Raw genomic sequence first — 21,535 nt, 5'->3', positions numbered from 1 at the left:
GGAACATCACGTCGAGGGCATCGTTTTGGTGGTTTGGGGTAGAGATGAAAAATTGGGTATCATCAGCGTATTGATGATACCGTATCCCAAAACCATGGATGATCTTGCCCAGCAGTTACATGTATATGTTGAACAGGAGGGGTGAGAGAACTGACCCCTGGGGCACCTCACAAGTGAGGTGCCTTGGGGTCGATCTCTGCCCTCCAGTCAACACGAACTGCAATCAATCCGACAGGTAGGAGGAGAACAACCGCAAAACGGTGCCCCCCACTCCCAACCCCCCGAGTCATCGCAGTAAGATACCATAGTCGATGGTATTGAAAGCCGCCGAGAGGTCTAATAGGACCACGATAGAGGAACAACCCCTGTCTCGGGCCTGCCACAGATCATCAACCAACGCAACCAATGCCATCTCCATGCTGTACCCGGGCCTGAAACCCTACTGAAACAGATCCAGATAGGCAGCTTCGTCCAGGTACTGGGGAAGCTGACATGCTACCACGCTCTCAAAAACCTTCGCTACAAAGCGGAGATTGGAGACCAGATGATAGTTGGCTAAAGTGGCTGGGTCCAGGGAAGGCTTCTTTAGGAGGGGCCTCACCACCGCCTCCTTCAAGGCAGTGGGAAAGAACCCCTCTCTTAATGAAGCGTTGGTAATCGCCTGGAGCCAGCCTCGCATCACCTCCCGGGAAGCCGAAACTAACCAAGAGGGACATGGGTCCAGCACACAAGTGCCAGCACTGAGTCTCCCCATAATCCTGTCCATGCCCTCGGGAGTCACAGGGTCAAACTCATCCCAGATAGTTTCCATAAGATTCATCCCCATCGACTCACCCAAATCTACTGAGTCAGAGTCCAAGCCTGTCCGAATCTGAGCAATTTTATCCTGCAGATACTGAACAAATTCCTCAGCCCTACCCTCAAGGGGTCTTCCCCAGTTCCTTGATTAAGCAAGGAGCGGGTCACCCTAAATAGGGAGGCTGGGCAGTTATCTGCGGACACAATAAGAACGGAGAAATGTCGCTGTTTTGCCGCTTTTATCGCCACTAAGTAGGATTTAATATGAATTCTTACTAGTGTTCGGTCAAATTCGGACCGGCTGGTCCTCCAATCACTCTCTCCTTTTCTGGCGTTTCATCTCCAGGAGCTCCTCGGTAAACCAGGGAGCTACCTGGAATCGGCACTGGGTCAGAGGCCGCAAAGGCACAATGCAGTCCAAGGCCCCAGTGGCTGCCCTATCCCAGGCTTGCGCTAGGACTTTGGTCGAACTGTGAGCAAGGGATTCAGGAAAAGTCCCAAGCTCCATTAGGAACCTTTCAGGGTCCATCAGGCACCTAGGGCGGAACCATCTAATCGGTTCTGCCTCCCTGCAGTGAGGGGTGGCAGTATGGAAGTCAAGCCTAAGGAGAAAATAATCTGACCATGACAAGGGTTGGATAGCAATATCCCCTAAATCTAGATCATTCATCCACTGTCCAGAGATGAAAATCAGGTCGAGCGTGTGTCCCCCGTTATGAGTGGGGTCTTGAATTAACTGAGTTAGGTCCATAGCCATCATGGAAGCCATGAACTCCCGAGCTGACTCAGATGTCTCGCCAATGGAAGGCAGATTGAAATCCCCCAGGACCATAAGCCTGGGGAAATCAACCGCCAATCCGGATAACACATGCAGCAGCTTCAGCAGAGCCGATGAAATGTAGCAGGGAGACAGGTATGTAACAAAAAGGCCCACCTGGAGTCCAAGGCCCCACTTCACAAAAAGAGACTCACACCCGCATATCTGAGGCACAGTGACCTCCTGAGGTCCAAGACTTTCCCTAATAACCCCCCCCCCTGCCCTGGGCTCTCGGCTGGTGAAATGCCCGCAAGCCTGGTGGGCATAATTCAATGAGGGGAACACCCCCCTCATGGCCCAACCAGGTCCTCTCTCCCCTCTTGTATGAGGTTGTAAATGAGGGGAGCCTTATGTATCACAGGCCTGGCGTTAAGCAATACCAGCCGGAGACCCGGGTGCTGTAATCCCGAGCACCCAGGGGTGCGAGAGGGGCAATGAGGGTAGGAGCGCGTGATCGGTCTTAAACAGCAAACCTGTGTCCCTCGGACATAATTTGGCCTTAGGCTCCCACCGTATCTGCCCCTCCCACATACAGTAGAGATGGCAAACCCCCCAATGGAATGGTTTAATGTCTCCCCCGGAATCCCAACTCTTTCCATCACTAAAGGGTACCACCTGAGGTCCCTGGAAGTTCCCATAGCTGGACCTGGAACCGGCGATGGGATAGGGTACCCCCTGCATACCCCGAGAAGGAAAATCATCTCTCCGAAGTTCTCAAACGCGACAGGACACCATCTTGGGCATGTGCAGTAGGTGAAGAGCAGTATCCAGTTCTGTTCTCATGAACTAATGTCTAGAATCTAATTTAATAGAGCTTCGTCAGAGTTTTGTACATTATTTTATCCCTTCTGTCCCATCAATCTGTTTCAATCAATCTGTTCTGTCTCTCTGACTTTTCATTAGAGATTCTTAGATTTCAGGGCTAGGTGGCAATGAGATGTTTGGTCAAATCCTGATTTCACCATCTACTAGTAGTGGAAAAACTTAGAAGGCCATTGCTTTATTTTGGTATAATCTCATTGTTCTGCCAATTAATGGATACTCGGCTATCTGAATTCAATACTATTGCAATTAAGATTATTAGTTCAAGCAAATTTCCCTTTGATCATCTCTACATGCAAGGTCATTTGCAAAGAAGCTCATTATGAGGGTAAAAATTAGAAAGAGAGCAGACTTATTAATTTATTGAGCTTCATTAATGATGATGTAATACCATTGTAATGAGGACTGAAGTGTAATATATATATATATATATATATATATATATATATATATATATATATATATATATATATATATATATATATATATATATATATATATATATATACACATACGTATTTATGTTACAACCCCTGGTATGATTAAATATGGGAGGAAGGTCAGTACTCCCTCTTTCTGTCCTTCGGCTTATCACAAAGACCATGCAGGCAGAAAACCATATTTTTATTTTTACTGTTGCCTTTTTATATTTGTGTTGTAATTGTACTGATAAATAAATAAAGGGAGACTAGGATAGATCTATTTCGAGCTAATTAGCTCTCATCAGCTAGCCATACCCTTACTGGGATTAGAACCCGGGCTGTATATATCTTAGGCAGGAGTCTTAACCACTAAGCCACGGGTTCTCTTCCTTATCAGTTGAGCCAGGGAAATAGGTATGTATTTATGTTACAACCCCTGGTATGACTAAATATGGGAGGAAGGTCACTACTCCCTCTTTCTGTCCTTCGGCTTATCACAAAGACCATGCAGGCAGAAAACCATATTTTTATTTTTACTGTTGCCTTTTTATATTTGTGTTGTAATTGTACTGATAAATAAATAAAGGGAGACTAGGATAGATCTATTTCGAGCTAATTAGCTCTCATCAGCTAGCCATACCCTTACTTATTTATCAGTACAATTACAACACAATTTTTTTATATATTATATTTATATATATAAATAAGTAAGGGTATGGCTAGCTGATGAGAGCTAATTAGCTCGAAATAGATCTATCCTAGTCTCCCTTTATTTATTTATCAGTACAATTACAACACAAATATAAAAAGGCAACAGTAAAAATAAAAATATGGTTTTCTGCCTGCATGGTCTTTGTGATAAGCCGAAGGACAGAAAGAGGGAGTAGTGACCTTCCTCCCATATTTAGTCATACCAGGGGTTGTAACATAAATACATACCTATTTCCCTGGCTCAACTGATAAGGAAGAGAACCCGTGGCTTAGTGGTTAAGACTCCTGCCTAAGATATATACAGCCCGGGTTCTAATCCCAGTAAGGGTATGGCTAGCTGATGAGAGCTAATTAGCTCGAAATAGATCTATCCTAGTCTCCCTTTATTTATTTATCAGTACAATTACAACACAAATATAAAAAGGCAACAGTAAAAATAAAAATATGGTTTTCTGCCTGCATGGTCTTTGTGATAAGCCGAAGGACAGAAAGAGGGAGTAGTGACCTTCCTCCCATATTTAGTCATACCAGGGGTTGTAACATAAATACATACCTATTTCCCTGGCTCAACTGATAAGGAAGAGAACCCGTGGCTTAGTGGTTAAGACTCCTGCCTAAGATATATACAGCCCGGGTTCTAATCCCAGTAAGGGTATGGCTAGCTGATGAGAGCTAATTAGCTCGAAATAGATCTATCCTAGTCTCCCTTTATTTATTTATCAGTACAATTACAACATATATACATACATACATACATACATACATACATACATACATACACATACATACATAAGCCGAAGGACAGAAAGAGGGAGTAGTGACCTTCCTCCCATATTTAGTCATACCAGGGGTTGTAACATAAATACATACCTATTTCCCTGGCTCAACTGATAAGGAAGAGAACCCGTGGCTTAGTGGTTAAGACTCCTGCCTAAGATATATACAGCCTGGGTTCTAATCCCAGTAAGGGTATGGCTAGCTGATGAGAGCTAATTAGCTCGAAATAGATCTATCCTAGTCTCCCTTTATTTATTTATCAGTACAATTACAACATATATACATACATACATACACATACATACATACATACACATACATACATACACACACAAACACACACACATTCTTTTAAATATTATTTTAACTATATTAGATGTAGATTGCAAATGATTATCATATAAAATTATTTAAATGCTGCCAATGAATAAGGAAATAAATATTTATTTTCAAAGGCAGCTGTATTTCTGTCTGATCAAGGATTTTGGAATGAGATCATCCAGAATTCTGGAGCAGCCCTACTTCTAAATTATAGATAATCCTCATAAATATACTTCCAAGAAATATTAAAATGAGAATCCTAAGAATTATTTAAGAATTATTACATTATTATTATATTAACACCAAGAACTGTGTTAAATAAGTCTGCCAAATTACCACTGGAAAAAACAAAATATAGATTATTATGCTACTGATTAAACATAACAAGTTACCGTATTAATTCAGTATAAAATGGTAAATTCTGTGCACACTTTTAAAAAACAGCTATTTAATACTGAACAGAGACAGCTAATAGGTGAATTATTTTGATATAGTGAACCTAGGTTAAAAAGTGAAGGTTTAAGGAAATTTATAAAAGATAAGCTTTTTTTAAAAGAGTAAATACATTGGTGAGTAAGATTGCACAGATTACACAAATTGAGACTATGTGGCTATACAAGACATGACTTCCCATTTTGCACTTGTAGATTCTTGATGGCCATTCATTGTTTGTGCCTTCCCAAATCCTAGAATTTCCAAGGCACTTCGCTTCACAACAAAGGGATTAAGGCTGAGGTGAACTTTTAAATGTAAAAGCACAATCAACATCTCTATCTCATCCAGCATATTACAGGAGATCCATCTGATTTTAGCATAGATGAAAAGAAGAATCAGAAAAAGAGACAAATGAGTCTGAAGGAATGTTTCTGTGGACCCACATTAGCAGAGGTCCACTGACAATTAAAATCACTTCTGGATTCTTCTTTCCTTTCCTCCCCCTCCTTCCCCTCCAAAGGACAAAAGAGGTATGGAATCTTGAAAGACAAGTTGGGGAGCATAAGGAACAAAATCTTTTTAGTGATATTTCTTATTTTCCTTTAAGCATTGCTCATTGAAAATGAAGGTGCCAGCATATTCTTTGGAGGGCAGATTTTAATCTTCCCTCTAATTGCAAACTGTCCAGACTGCTCTCCAAGATTGGGTTGCTGCCGGCATTGCTGTCGGTTTGATGCCTCAAAACTTTTGCGAGTGCATTTGTAAGGTGACCAACTTTTTTACAATGAAAAGGAGGACAAATAAATTGGAAAAAATATATCGTAAATAAAAGAAATATTTTATTCATTGCAACAATAATACACTAAAATATGATATATGCATAATAAAAACAGTTGCAACATTTTATATTGTAATTTTGCTTACATGCCTGTTAATTATTATTTAAATGAGTACTTTTCCATTGAATTAATATTTTTTGTCAATGTATCATCTTCTAACAATATATTGGAAATATCTGAACAAGAAATATCCTTCATATTGTATCAACATTCAATCTCGATTTCTCACTTGTCCAAAAATCATTGGCAATTGAAAAAACTCTTTCAACTGCTGCATTAGTTCCAGGGAAGCACAACGTAAATTGAACAAGTATAAATAAATGTTCACATGGAATATGTTCATTTTTGAAATGGCTGAAAATATCCACCCATCTTTTATCAATTTCAACATGTTGATTTTCCCATTGTATTAATTTTTCAGAATTTAAATATACATTCAGTCTTCTAATTTATTCAAAGAGACAATTGTCGTCTATTTTAATGTCTAGCATTTCTTTAGATAAAAATTCAACACAAGATTCAATATCTGTTCAATATACTTGCGATGAAGTAAAAAAAACACCATTAAAAACTGTTTAATAAAATACGTCACATAACGCGCAACAGATTAGCCTTCAAATATCGAAAAGGAGGACATGTAGGAGGACACTTTTCGAGGGAGGACAGAACTTACAAAAGAAGGACTGTCCTCCCTAAAGGAGGACGGTTGGTCACCTTAGCATTTGCAAATAAAAAGGTCTGCGCATGCGCAAAACCTTTAAAAAATGAAAAAAAATTCCACTGAAAATTGTTCTGCGCATGCGCAGAACCGAAAAACAAGATGGCGCCCATGTAGGAGAACCGGTTCGGGGGCGTGGCAGGCATGGGGCGCTGCCGGTTCCAGTGACCCAGGCCACCAAGTTACTACCAGCCTAGTTTTACCACCTAAATTACATGATCAAGAGGTTTCTAGACGATAGCCAAATGTTGCACCTTATCTATGACAATTAGAAGCCTTTGGATCTTCTTGTTCCAGAATGTGTTTAGTTTAGGCATGAATAGACTTCTATTGGATAGTTGTGTGTGTGTGTGTGTGTATAACTGAGCTAAACTCAGCACACTCAGTTGTGATAGGAATAGTGTATGACCACTTTACCAGACCTAATTCCTTTCAGAGATATTAGGTCACAATTTCCAGAAATACCAGGCAAAGAAAGGCAGACATTTCAAACATCTCAAAATATCAAACTGTAAAAACATGTAGCCATCATACTATCACCCAGAAACTGAAGGTTATATTATTTTAGAGGTTTCAAACCCCAGATTAGTTTATGATGAACATGTACACAGGGCAGTTCACAGCCAGTTACAGCATAATTTGCAAAAAAAAAAAAAAAGGAGTCAAATGTCATTTTCAGCCCCTATAAGATTCTATCATTACTTAATTCTACACTTTGCTTAGGATAAGAAGTATAACATGTCACCTATTTCTAAAAGCATAGCTCACTATGTGTCAAAAATCAAATCATAGAAACCAAAGGCAATATTTATATCTCAAGCTGCAATATGTAATTTGCAAAATGGCAAAGAGATGCTGTTTTCCACATGTTTGTTGCTTTGGAATTTAGCAAATTGTCTTAAACTGTTATGCTCAATATCCTTGCTGATTAAAGAAGTAATTGAGGAACTAGAAAGTATGCTAAGGACTCTGTGACCTTCCTCTGAAAACCTTCCTTACCATTAGTGAAGCTCTTGCAAGTCAAGGAAGAGATGATATGTTGAACGCCAGGCATTAAAACTTGTCTGATTGAAGCATCATGGAAATAGTGAGCACATACAATTTTATATTCTTTTTTTTAAGCTAGTAAGATGGTGGCACTGATAACAGCAGTACTGTCAGGTTGGGGTACTCATATTCAGCATAGCTGGATTGAAAGTTTTCTTAATTTTCCTGGCAAGTATCTTTGCTTTAAATCCTGGGCAAATATTGGGGTTTTTTCCCCTTTGGATCACATTGCACATATAATTCAGTCACATATTTATTTCATGCATTTATCATGAAATAGTCTCTCAGCAGTTTATGTGCAAGACCCAAACTAAAAAAAACCTCAGGGTAAAATTTAGTATCAGAGATAATCAAAACAAAATTATTCCCCCATCTAAATTCAATTAATCAATAACAAATAAAAAATCAAATAAAAATTACAGTGTTTGGTGTAGTAATTAAGGTGCTGGCCTAGAAACCAGAAGACAGTGAGTTCTATTCCCGCCTTAGGCATGAAAGTCACCTGACATTGGGCCAGTCGCTCTCTTATCCCAACCCACCTTACAAAATTGTTGTGGGGAAAAAGAAGAGAAGGCGTATTATGAATGTTTGTTGCCTTGAGTTACTTATAAAGTAATAAGGGCAAGATAAAAATCTAATATTTGCTTCTAAGTTTTAACTTATACTGTACGCCGGAATCAAGGGGGGGGGGGAATAGATTGAATTTCTAAGAACACCAGCTTAAACATCCCAGCCATATAAATATTAATTTATATTAATATTTATTAATAAATATTAATAAATAAGTACCTAATTGTAAATATTTTTCAATTTATCTCTCAGGAAAAAAAATGCCTGTCCGAAGCAGCTCTGGGTTGCACAAGGCCTGATAACTTTAGAGAATGCTCTTGTGTGGTTTGGCTGCTTCCGAAAAAAGTAGAAAAGCACACTCCTTTCTCATGTGCCTTTCAGTGGATCTAGAGGCCTTGCGAGAACAGGCCCCTCTCGCATAACCCCCAGAGGGTCCAGAGGCCAGAGAACAGCAACACATTTTTGTTTGTCACCCAAAAATGTATGGTGGTCACTTGTGACACGCATATCATAGGATTGCCATCCCCATCCTAGACGAAAAGGCAGGATATAAATCTAATAACTGCCACTGGTTGCCCTATAGATTCCAGGCGCTTTCTTCAGAAATAAAATGTTGGGAGAAACTGCAATAGATTATCCTCCCCACTTTCCTCCCAGGGGTGGGAACAGGGCAACAGCATCTAGGATGGGAAGAATTATCTTTTAAAAAATCATCCTCTAGAAACTACAGCAATTTTTCCTGAGCATGTCTGTGAGACGTTCTCCAAATGCCAAGTGTATTTGGCCCCCAAAGATTAGGGCCTCGGTTTTAGGTTGTCACTGTTTGCCTTCAATTCAGATGCGCTATTACCGGGCTGAAATATAATGCATCATAAACAGCAGCCTTCCTAATGCCGTATTAGTCACTGCAACCTTCTTTCTTCTTCCATCTCAGGCAAAACTGAGACTTCAGCTGTCCAGAATAAATTGAAGAAAAGACACAAAATGTTTACCAATGAAGCAATATGAAGGGTTTCCTTTCTGAAATGTTGCCTGGCCTGGAAAAGGCAAGGGATAAGGAAACCACCAGAAATGCTTGCATTTTGTAAAATCTATGATAAGTAATGAAGAATAAGAATTCTGTTTTGTCTACAAATACAAGAAACTGCAATTGTAGGGGATTCTACACTAGTAAAAAAGCTGCTAAGGAAATACAATCCTGGTGCATCTTCTTAAAATGTTGTAGAGTTGAGGATAGAGAAGCAAACGGCATTAACCTCCTGAATCAGTGACATGTGGTGAGGTTTATGGCTGGTGAGGCACTGACCCAATGGTGGGTTTCAAATTTTTTTAGACTTGTGGACTTCAACTCCCAGAATTCCATAGCCAGGCATGCTCAGTTCCAATTTAAAGGGACAGCATTTGTTTTTCTCCTTTGGGAAAGAAGTTTCCTTTTTTCTTTTTCTTCTCCCTTCCCCTCCTTCCTCCCTCCCCCCTCTCTCAAACACACACACACACACAGGATTGGACTACACACACTTTCCCCCAGCCCCGGAAGGATCCAGCCCAGCTTCACTGATTACAGGTTTGAAAAGGCAATGTGGCTCTGCCTGCAATCAAACCCTAACCCTTCCCTCCAGCCTTTGCCCAAAGCCCCGCACCAGGAGGATGAAGTTTGAATTCCTCACCCTCCTTCTGACCCACACGTACCTTTTCCAGCTGTTTCAGAGAGGATTTCAACTCTGCTCTTGCCTCGGGTCCTCTGAAGAAGCCCCGCCCAAACAAGCGTCCTCTATTATGAGGCAGGAGAACTACGTGCCTCACCTACATCAGGAATTTTTAGGCTTTTAACCCTTGCTTAACTCTGCTCGAGTGATCATAAAACGCCTAAAGTCAGACTAGAGGAGGCATGCAGTTCTCCTGCCTCATAGTAGAGGGCGCTTTTTTAGAGGCTTTTTAAAACAGTTAAGCAGAGTCATCCACGGTGAGCCAGCAACTAGCTCAGCCTGACCTCAGCTCTTGCCTTTTTCCTTTTACATTTTTTTTCTTTTCATTATGACAGTGGTGAGGCTGTGCCTCCCCTGCCTGCACGTCACTCTCCTGAATGTATTTTATTTTTCAGCTATTATAAAGAGCCAATTATTACTATTTCCACAGGACACGAATGCCCAGCAAACTCAAGAAGCAAGGTCAACTATGTCCAAAAGAAGTATAGTTGTATAAGTGACTGTGCCATTAACCTCGGTAATCATTTGTGGGGTTTGTTATATTTATAAAAAAAGCCAGTAACATAAAAAGTGCAAGAATATTCATTTCTTTATTTAGAAATAATAAAATAAGACATAATATATATATAAAAATCTGTACAGTCCATGAATTGTGCAGTACATTAGGAAGACTTTGATACAAAAGGCTGCAAGTAAGGAAATCGTAAGGGAGAAGGATTGTCAAATGCCTATAGTTTTGTTCACCTTACAAACAGCTGCTGGACAGAAATCCTTTTATGAGAAGAAGAAAAAAAAAAGGAGTTCTCTCAGGTTGCCCGTGGGATGGCAACTACGCAGCCCTCTGCTACTTGAAAACAGTTAACAGCAGCCAACATTTTTTTTCAAAAAGACGTTACAGTACTTCTCAGTTTTACCTTGTTAATTCCCCCCCTCCCACAACACACACATACAAAATGGACATAAGAGGACAAAAATAACCACTTCAGAACCCTTTGTCTTGGCCAAAAGCATGCACAAGAGATGGAAGAGCAACTGTGGTTTTAACTATGTCTTAGCCCCCAACCAAAATAGTGAGCTTAGTGATTTTTAAAAAACATTTAATTTTGCACACCGGACTACAGATGAGTACAGTAGCAATAGCGATTCATAGTCTCTCTCTCTCTCTTGAGCATGCCTTGTGTAAAACAGATCCGTATATGAAGGGCCCCCATTCAAGTATTTTTGGCTTTCTTTTTTCAGGGAATAGGAAAATTACTGTTTGTCCCTGACCTCATGTTTGCAGCTTGGTGACTTGAGTGAGCAATTCACATTCCAGCAAAATCAGTAGGAAATTTCCCATCAGTGTAAGTGGTCAATGATTGCATCACAGATCTATATTATCTCAACTCTTTGAACAAATGCCCTTTATGATTAGGCATAATTGCCCTTATTATGAAAATAACTCGTCTGTATATCTTTAGAAGGATCATGGGATCCAGACTACATCTCCTCGGGCATGCTTTTGTCTGTTTTATTTTAAAAATAATTATAGAGACATGTTAGGGCCATTAGGTACCATGATGTAAGAACTTTCTTTGCAGCAATTTCCCTCCCACACACACACAAACAGATACATATACAAGGAAAGACAAAGGGTTGCTTGAAGAAAAAATTATAATCCAACAAAGAGTGCAACTGATTATTCACTCTCATCAAATCTCCAGCAATCTGACATGAAAAAAATGCCAATAGCAAGGGAAAAAAAACACAACGGTTAAACATCCATGCCTAAATAAATAACAAAAAACTCATTGCATTAGAAACCCCATAAGGCTTGCAAATATTTGCTAAAAACCATGCTAACCAGCAGCATCGTAGGTTCTAAATGATGCCAACTTGACCTTATCTCCTGTCATTTTTTTCTTTTTCCTTTTTTTAAAATGGACTTCTATTTACATTTGGCTTTAAATATGAAAAAATACTTGATAAACTTTATAAAAATGTACATTATTTGTTTTTAAAAATTTGAAAACATAAAACCCTGCATCTTGGAAATCTCAACTCTGTGCCAAAAAAAAGAACATTTATGGTTTTTAGAAAAATCCCTTTCTGAGTGTGTTTGTTTTAAAAATGAATATATATTCAACACTTTGTCAACCCACCTTTCCACTTAATGCCTCAAGTTCTGCAAGTGGGAGCTCTTTGCATTTTTGGAGTAGCTTCTGCCTCGCTTTGTTTAACGTATTACTAAATACTCTTTGGTTTGCACTTTTATTTTCCTTTGCAAAAATATATATCACGATAGCAGCAGAAATCACCTTCAATTGCTTTTCATTTATTTTCCTGATTGGGCTCCAGTCAGGTTGCCATGCAGATTTAACTCTCTCCATAGAGCGTGGTTGTTTTCTTTAGAGTTTAGCCTCAGTCTATGGTATAGAAACAATATTTGGATAAAGAGGAAGAGAAAAAAACAAACAAAAAAACCCCTGTCTACGGTTAAAAATTCCTCGAGCTTCAAATCCATCTAACTCTGCTTAAATTCCATCCTCTCTGGGAAAATGCCACCGTCTCTAGACAGACAGAGCAATCGGGACACCCAAATCTCGCTGGAGCTGTTTTAATCAACAGTACTAGACCCAGAACAAGCTATTTTTAATGGCATACAGTGAGATTCAATACTGTAAAAGAATCTGGAGTGTGATTCCTTCGTGACATCCTTCTTCTTGGCCTTTGGAGAGGACTCTAAGGGGGCAGCTAAATGGGTACACTTGATCTTAGAGGCACAGATAAGTGTACAGCATTCTTGGCCAGGGACCCAAAAATACCATGAAAGTCATGGTTCAAAGGCTTTGGTAGAGCTACTGCACCCAACTGATCACCCTAAGATGTATCACTCATTAAACCCCCCAACAAGGGGAAATCTTTTACAGTATTGTTCACTTCAAACGAATGTTCCCTTGAGCAGAACGTAACAGCACAGTGTCATTTTCTGTTCTCCTATTCTGGTAAGGGGAAGTTATGCCAAAAAACACACAAAACCACTGCATGGTGAACCTTGCATCAGATTACCCCATGTCAGTTCCTTCTCTCCCGAGACTCTGCAGCAACTGTGCTCCCAGTAACCTACATGGCTGGACAAACGCTTTGCCAATTTCTAACAAATGTAACTTACAGAGCCTAACCCTACCCGTGGTTACATGTAACGGTTCATTTCCCCTAAATGCCAGTCAGCTTCTATTATAGGCTTACATCCTAGACCTTACTTTGGAATGTATGCATGGCTTAACCTTAAATTTTACACCAGAGTTTTCTGGTGTTTAACAAACAGGAAAGGACAGGTGTTTGCTTCCCTTGACTCAACTTTTTTTTTCCTTTAAAAAAAAACTGCGGAAGCCTATTTATCTACTACCTATGTCTAGATTTGTTACCTGTCGCAATTAAACAACTCTTGGTGGAATTGCCCTAAACCAGGGCAACGGAGCCAAAAAAAAAAAAGTCTGTTAATTGCACTCTAAACTTGAGATTTGGAATAAGGTGCAGTAAAAAAAAAATACACACGTGAAGGACCTGAAGGGGAGGAAAAATAGTCTGAAAGCAGCCTGTTGTATTTAAATAAAAAGTCCACTGTGCAAGAGTGTGCATCTTTTTTCTTTGGTATTCACTTGGGTAGTTTGGAAATCAAAACATATATTGGGTGAAATGAATCTCATGCCATTTCCAAGCACTATTTTTTTAAAAAATAGCTTGCTATAGGCTACTGCATGACCTTGTGTTACATAAGAATTTTCCTGTAACTGGATAGTTGGGGAGAGAAATTGATTCTAGGTACTGAGTTACTGGCCTCAACAAATAGATTTCCCAGTTCGCCAGTCACTTAATTGATGGACAGAGCTTTAAAATAAACAAAGTCAAGACTGGGGAGGTCCCCCTTTTTTTTCTTTGTTTGAAAGGGTACATATACATATAAAAGGAAACAAGTATTAAACTGCGACAAAAATAATTACAGTTTGTGTTCAAGTAGTTAGCAGCAATTTTTAAAAGGGGAAAAAAAAAAAACCACCACAAGGCAAACTCTTGCCTTGGTTATGCCATTAAAAATGTTCTTGTTCCCAAGGGAGAAGCATTTGGGGAGGAAAAACAATGGGTAACAAACAATAGAGCTCATCCAAAGCTTGCCTGCAGGTTCAAGTTTTGTAAAAAAATATATACATAATTTATTCTACAACATTATGTGCCTTTTAGCAATTAGTAGACATAGTGCTTCAGGTTCCAAGTTCACACCTTGCTGTACCTACTCTGAAGACAGCACTTGAAAACCAGCTCAGGTTTTGACTCCTTAGGGGCTGCTTGCCCCGTCTGTGTCCAACAGTACCATCAGCTGAAAACCTGTTTGCAGCCACTTTTCAATGCAGCATGCCCGTTACGGTGAGATACATTTTAAACATTGCAGAAAGTATTCCCCCCGCCCCTCCCAGTCATATTTCAGACTCTCGCCTTAAAGGTCTTGGTTCTAGGGGCACCCCTGCTTGGCTAAGATGGTCCATCTCTGGATGAGTGTCTGTACTTGTGCTCTCAGGCACCCCATTGTCACTGTCTTCTTCCTCTTTGCCCGCAAGGGCAACTTCATTCTCATAGCAAAATGAGTTTGCATTCGAGAGGATATATTTTTTCTCGGCTAAGTCTCTGGCACTGCAAAGGGGCGTGTTCGGCACTTCGTATGTTTTGTGGAACCTGGAATAATCCACTTTGTAGTAGTTCTTTTCTTCAAACAGGACCGGCTCATAGCGATGGCCCCACAGGATTTCATTCGCTAGATATGAGCTACGGCACTGAGTGGTCATAGCTGTGGCTTCCACCATGCCTTCCAATATGACTACAATTTCAAAGTCTGCATTGTCCATATCTTGCTTGCTTAAGTCATATAAAGGGCTCTCTTCATCTATTTCGTGGACAATTGTAATGGGCGAGACCAAAAATATACGGTCTATCCCGCTGTCAAACCCAACATTAATGTCTATTTGATCCAGAGGGATGTATTCTCCTTCGGTGGTGATTCGGGATTTGAGGAGCTGAGCTCTCACGTGTGCTTCCACCAAGTGGCTTTTGCGCAGATTGCCAACCCTCCACATCAAGGACAGTTTCCCGTCTCTCATGGCTACCACAGCATTGTGACTGAAGATGAGAGTTTCATTTCTCTTTTTGGGTTTCGCCATCTTAGCCATGACAGCGCCAATGATGAAGGCATCAATGATGCAGCCAACTATTGATTGGAAAACCACCATGAAGACTGCAATAGGGCACTCATCTGTGACACACCTGAAGCCATAGCCGATAGTAGTCTGCGTTTCAATGGAGAAGAGAAAGGCTGCAGTAAAGCTGCGCACCTCGGACACACAAGGTTTGTCCGTTTCCTCTAGGTCCCCATGCAATAAGGCAATCAACCAAAATACACAACCAAAGAAGAGCCAGGAGAGGATGAAAGCCAGACAAAAGATAAGCAACATCCATCTCCAGCGGATGTCAACGCAGGTGGTAAAGATGTCCGCTAGGTATCGCTGACCTTTTTCACCCACGTTAATGAACTGGACGTTGCAATGGCCATCCTTCTTGACAAACCGGCTCCTGCATTGTTGCCTGGTGTGTACTTTGCTCTTCCCATTCCCAAAACCATTGGCCACTGCCATAGTTGCCAGCTTCATACCATCCTCTTCCGAGGAAACGATGCTGTAGCGGTTGGTTCGCACGCTGCCCATCGCTTCCGACGTGGACTCTGGTGCTTCTGCTTTAGAAAACAGTCTGAGTTTCTGCAGAACTCTTTGGAGAAACAGTTTTGAATGTTCTTGTGAACACACTCAGATGAAAAAAAATGAGGGCGAAGCTGGTGCCTCCGTCAAACCTTGACTGTGCCGAGAAGAACCTTCTGATATTCACAACCCTAACCAGGAAGAGACATGACCTGTAATAAGAGGGAGAAAAGAATCAGCAAATGCTAGAAACATCTCTCTCTTTCTCTCCCCTACCACTCTATTTTTTATTCCTGGCATGCTCAATTTTGTTTAGTCAAGGAACACATAATTTATTCAGTGGTAACTTAGCATAGCTGTAGAATCAAACTCTCCTGAAAAGAAAATCAACATCAAATATCCTGAATATAGCATCTATGTCCATGCAATATACACAAATCAAATGTTTATATTTTTAAAAAGTACCATAATGATATTATTCTAAAATTGTATATGTCTCAGAAAGTGTTAGAGATGCCATCTAATTCCTGTCTGCAAAACAAGACAGCAAGCCTTTTGAAACTATTCAGCAATGGGATTATTCTGATAGCATTTTGGCATCGGAGGTTCAGCTTGTCAGATCTGGCTTAAGACTGCTAGAAACCTTTCAAGTGATATCAAAGGGAATTCTTTTTTAAAGACCAAATATTACACTGTAACCCATATCCCTTGCCAAGTTTTCTGCTTTCACACAACGTTGAGATTTTGGAAAGGAAAACTCCTTAAATTTCTTGTTTTAATCCATTTTCAACAGGTTTGATTTCCCTTTGAAAGTTTTTTTCTTAAAAAGTATTAGAAAGCAACAACTGAATATTATTTTTATTATTTTCCTGACTGTGAAAGCAAAGTAGTTTCATGGTAGCTATTTTAATGGAATGAAAACTACAAAATGTATTGGAAATGCAGTAAAAATTTAATGGAAACCTGAACAAGACCCAAGAATAGCTTTATGAAGGGAAAGTTATATCTTTTAATCACTTGCATTTTTAAGGCAATGGGTATAACTGAATAAGCATGTGTCCTTTGCTGTCCATGCAAAAATAGATAGATGGATGGATGGACAGATGATGAATGGATAGATACATTGGAAAAAAAAACTTGGGATTAAGGGATACAAAGCATTTAATGAGCAAGATAAAGAATAGCCCTGATTTTACATTATTAGTGACATACAACAATTAAGGGCCCTGATTGGGATCCATGTTCTAATCCAAGCCACAAGTCACAACCGACCAATTAGCAGCTAATCTGCATCACATTACCTGCATATTTAAAAACCTGCTTCTTCATTTAAGTATTCTTTTGAAACATATGGCTTTAATTCTTCCCAAGCAATGCCGTTAATTAAAATATTCTTCAACCAAAACAGAATTCTACAAGACAAGTGTGTTCTTGAACCTGAAGAACAAAAGAGCTATGGTTCTCCCCCCCCCCTCCTCACCCCCAATGCTAGCTGAACAGTACTCATACATACATGTATATACTGGTAGTCCTTAATTTATGACCAGTTGCTTAATGACCACCATTAAAAAGTAGTAAGGGTGGATCTGGTCACAATCCATTTTGCAACTATCATGATTTACGACTGTAAGTGTTACAGTCACAACTCAAGGACTACCTGTATTTAATATATTATATTCAAAACTAAAGTGTCATTGTTTTCAAGTTTGCTTAATAGTGGTTGGGTGTCCTTGGCATCACATGTTGCAAACATAAAACTCATAATTGTAAGCATGGTTAATCAGAAGAAAATGCCCTCTGGGCATCTCAGGAGTCCCTTGCAGGCTTACTTAGAAGTAGACTATTTCCAGCATATGGGACTGTAGCTTTTTAAATACCAAAACCACAGCAAACATTGTTTTCTTCCTTAGTGAAATATATCCATTTCACATTTTGCATAAAAATCCAAAGATTTTAAAAATGCAGTAGGTGACAATGCATTAGTAGTGCTGCATCGATTTATTGTTTTTATTCTTGATGGCAAACCTCTTATTCAGAGCCCCCTTTCTAAAGTTATACAGACGGCACCTTCATAATGCGGTACCTTAAAAAGGAACAATATGAAATCCCACACAGAGACTTAAATAAAGAAGAAGAAGAAAAAAAATCACTGGTTTAAGTGAAACTTTCCAATGTGGAATAGTGGTTAAAGTGTTGTACTACAAGTGGGAAGAGCCAAGTTCAAATCTAAGTTCATTGTGAACATTTATTGGATGACCTTGAGTCAGTGACTTTCTCTCAGCCCAATCTATTCCAAAGAGTTGCTGTGGAGATGAAATGAAAGGAGATCTTCATGTAAGCTGCCTTGAGCTCCCGAGGAAAGGCAGGATATCAAATAAATTACGCAGAGTAACAATTTGTGTGCCATAATATCAGTTTATGCCATATGTTTTAGTAATCTAGAACCTTAACGAGAGAAGGGAAATTTTCTTCGATATTATGGCCATCTAATCATATTGTACGATTTGTATATTATTCAAACCTTTTGTCTAATTTTCTGAATTCCACCTGCATATGTTATGTACTTTAGATATATTTCTTTCTAAATAGCTGAATGAGGAAAATATAAAGCAGAGGGATAAGCAGAATTCTATCCTGGTTTTTGATTAGTAACTTCCTGAAATTTGTCATCTGCAAGCTTTTTGCTGCGTTGTCTACTGGTAACTTTCAAAAACGCAGAGTTTCTCAAATGCACTTCAGTTCTCAGGTTGTAAAATACTGAGAGAAAGGGAGAGAAATGAGACAGGAGAACCCTTGGATTTAAAGGAATATTTTTTTTTTTGCATGGGACATAAGATGTCTATACAGAATAAGATTTTACAAAGCCAAATTGATTTGTGGGCATTTGTTCAAATTCAAATTATTATCAGCACTATATATTTGGAAGCAAAGCCTCATTGGAGGTCAGATAAATTGACCCTTCAAGAAAAAAAATCTGGACTATAACTCTCTAGAGTGCTCTGAGACCTCATCTAGAATTTTGGAAAATAAAGGGCTGGCACATCACACTCAGTTTATTACAATCTTGGCTATTTTTCCATAATTTACATTCCTTTAAGCAGCAAGAAAAAGGGATGGGGTCAGAGGTTAACAAATGCACTCAATCTCCAGATAAGGATGAGAGCAGCATATTAGGAATTTGGCTTCTAATACCAATCCAGGCAGAATCGGCTCTGGAAATATTTAGAAGATACATTTTTTTGCACATACGCCACATATATACAAAGCAAACTCCTTCAACGCCGTGAGTGGCAGTCCTCCTCCAAATGCACAAAATGAGTATACGTTTTGGCAAAAAATGCTCTGCAAGGTGCTTTATAAGAAACTGTTTCTAGCAACAGAATGGCCATTTCTTAGCTGCAGAAACATTTCTTTCCCTTCCTCTTCTATCACAGATGCACAATCCACTCAGCAATGTAGCCTGTTATCCAAAATAGGGTATCAAGCATCATGCTTGACAGTGCATTTTCCTCCTATAGCTGCAAATATTTACCAAGACACATGTCATCAGAAAGCTTGTGTGTCCCTCCAGCCCACCTGTCTCTCTTTTCTCCTGCCCACCAGCAGACATCCCACACTCCACCTGGCTAAAACACCAACGGAATTGTGAGTCTACATGCTACAGAATTGCCCCATAGAGCTGATTCTTTCGCATCCTAATTTTTTTTAAAAAAAAATGTCTGGGACTAGCTTCATGGATCAACTCAGTGCCCTTTTTTAAAGCCCTTCTACAGCTTTAGAAAAGGAAAGTGAATCTTTTGGTTAACACCCCCCCCCCCTCCATTCAGACTTTGGAAGTAGGTGTTGACAGCTGGGAGAGAATCAAGAAAAAGGGGTACAAGCTGATAGGTTCTGCATCTAAATCAACTGCACCTACATAGCAGCTTTGGAGCAAAAACAGAGCACAGAGGGGCTGATGAGAGATTTTAGTTGCTAAAAGGACTGGGGAGGGAAGGGGAGGGAGAAATAGTTAATGAGCATACAGCAGTTATTTCCCAGTTGCCAGTATTCGCCTCTACTGAGGCTGTTCAAGGCACATGTTGCTAAGTGAAGCTCACTGCTCCTTGCCCGTGCCTTTGAGTAAACAGAATGGCTCTGAACAGAGAGCTCACATCAATGCTCTTTTCTTCCAATAGAGTCTGCCAGGCTCTTTGCAAATACTCGCTGTGTCTTCATCCCACCTCCATTCTATGTCCCCCCCTCCTAATGACATAATCAAAGCATTTAAAAAACAAAAACAAAGGGGCCAGCAATGCTGGCAACACACCTAGCCAGCTTGTTTATATAAGATGAGGATGACGATGTAACTACAAATGACAGCGTCACTGATAAGCCACTTTTTGTAGATGGAAATATAGAAAAAGGACTGAAGATGGTGGAGCATATCAGGCAGGCAGCTGCATACACATATCATGCCTAGGAGAGAGGCTCACCCCGCACACTCCGGAAAGCAGAAATACCCCAGTTGAGAAGAGCATGATAAGAGGTCTGAATTGCTCACAGTAGTCCTTAAAGCTGCTTGAAGCTGATCCCAATTTAAAACGTTCCAAGAAGAAACTATTTTCAGATGGCAAAATCCGTTAAATTAGGCTTTAAGCATAATGAAAATCATTTAATCTAAATGGGGAAAAAATTCTAATGAATCAAGTTAATGTGATGCAATCTCTACCAAGCTGTAAAACTCTCACCAGCTTTTTTTTTTTTTTGCTTCCAGTTCTTGGCACCTATAATAACAACATCCATCTCTCTCTCTCTCTCTCTCTCCCTCTTTTCTCTTCCTTTCTCAAAAAAAAAGGGGGGGGGGAAATCCACTCAAGGCTTCTGTGCATGCTGAACAAGAATAGTCAACATGTGGTATTTTAGATGATTGTGAAAGATACAGAGCACTAGGCAAACCTAAGGGCTTAGATGCTGTGACCTTTTCCTGAGTCACAGCATTTTTTTTATTTTTTTATTTTGTAATCAAGGGCCAAAAAAAAAAGGAAACAGCAAAAATAAGAAGAGAGCAACTAATAACTAGCAGCTTTCTTTGCTAACTTCTAGGAAAAGCAGCACTGCAAAGTGGGCTTCTTTGCAGTGAAAAGCATAAATCGCCGCGATTATGAACGAGAAAAGTACCTGGAAACTACTTCACCAACTATCCAAAGGAGAATTGCAAAGCAGCCGCAAAATGGGGAGTTTAGGAAATAAAATTAAAAAATCGCTCCGCTTCTATTCAATCCAGAAGAGAGTTTTGTTTTTGTTTTTCACCCCCGACACTCAGAAATATTATTGTGGGGGTTGGAATTCTGCATCGAGTATCAACAGTACCAAAGTATTTGCAAGTTCTATTTCTTCCTCCTTTAGAAAAAAGACGATTAGGCGTTCTCCGGGAGAAAAAAAAAAGAATCTCTTCCTTACCTGCGGGTGAGTTTTAAGCTACCCAATGAATGACTATAATGAACAAGAGCGTAAGATCCAGACAAGCATGCCGAAGGTCCGCTGCTAACCGCTGCACCCCTTGCAAATGAAACCACTGAATAAGCTGCCGCCTGAAGGACCCATGTGATTTTTAATACCGGCTCATGTGTCTCCACCTCTTGAAGCCAAACCAATGAGAATCGCGGGGCTGGCTTGCGGAGCCTGAGGCTGACTTGCAGCGGCTCCTCCGAGGGAGTCTTGCCGAGGGAAGCGAGGGGGATGTGGTGGAGGGACGACGGTGGGAAAAAGAGGGGTGGGGAGTGAAAATTTAACTCCGGGCAGCTCTACGCTCCTTTCAGTTGCGCCGAAGTCTTCGCGGGGACCCGCCGC

General features: G+C 40.0%; 1 protein-coding gene across 1 annotated transcript; it reads right to left on the bottom strand.

Annotated features, from left to right (window-relative positions):
* Positions 1-10,554: 10,554 nt before the first annotated feature.
* Positions 10,555-21,266, bottom strand: KCNJ2 (potassium inwardly rectifying channel subfamily J member 2). Its single transcript, XM_081945664.1, has 2 exons — positions 21,146-21,266; positions 10,555-15,918 (listed from the first exon to the last, which is right to left on the bottom strand). The coding sequence occupies exon 2, from the start codon at positions 15,713-15,715 to the stop codon at positions 14,438-14,440; it is 1,278 nt and encodes a 425-aa protein (XP_081801790.1). The 5' UTR covers positions 15,716-15,918; positions 21,146-21,266; the 3' UTR covers positions 10,555-14,437.
* Between the last annotated feature and the right edge of the window lie 269 nt (positions 21,267-21,535).

The sequence above is a fragment of the Natrix helvetica genome (genome assembly GCF_964273705.1).
Source record: "Natrix helvetica genome assembly, chromosome: 1".
Taxonomy (NCBI): domain Eukaryota; kingdom Metazoa; phylum Chordata; class Lepidosauria; order Squamata; family Natricidae; genus Natrix; species Natrix helvetica.
This window is presented reverse-complemented; position numbering and strand designations above follow the sequence as displayed.

Excerpts from the sequence above, each read along its gene's own strand:
- KCNJ2 (XM_081945664.1), bottom strand. The coding sequence starts at position 15,715 with ATGGGCAGCGTGCGAACCAACCGCTACAGCATCGTTTCCTCGGAAGAG.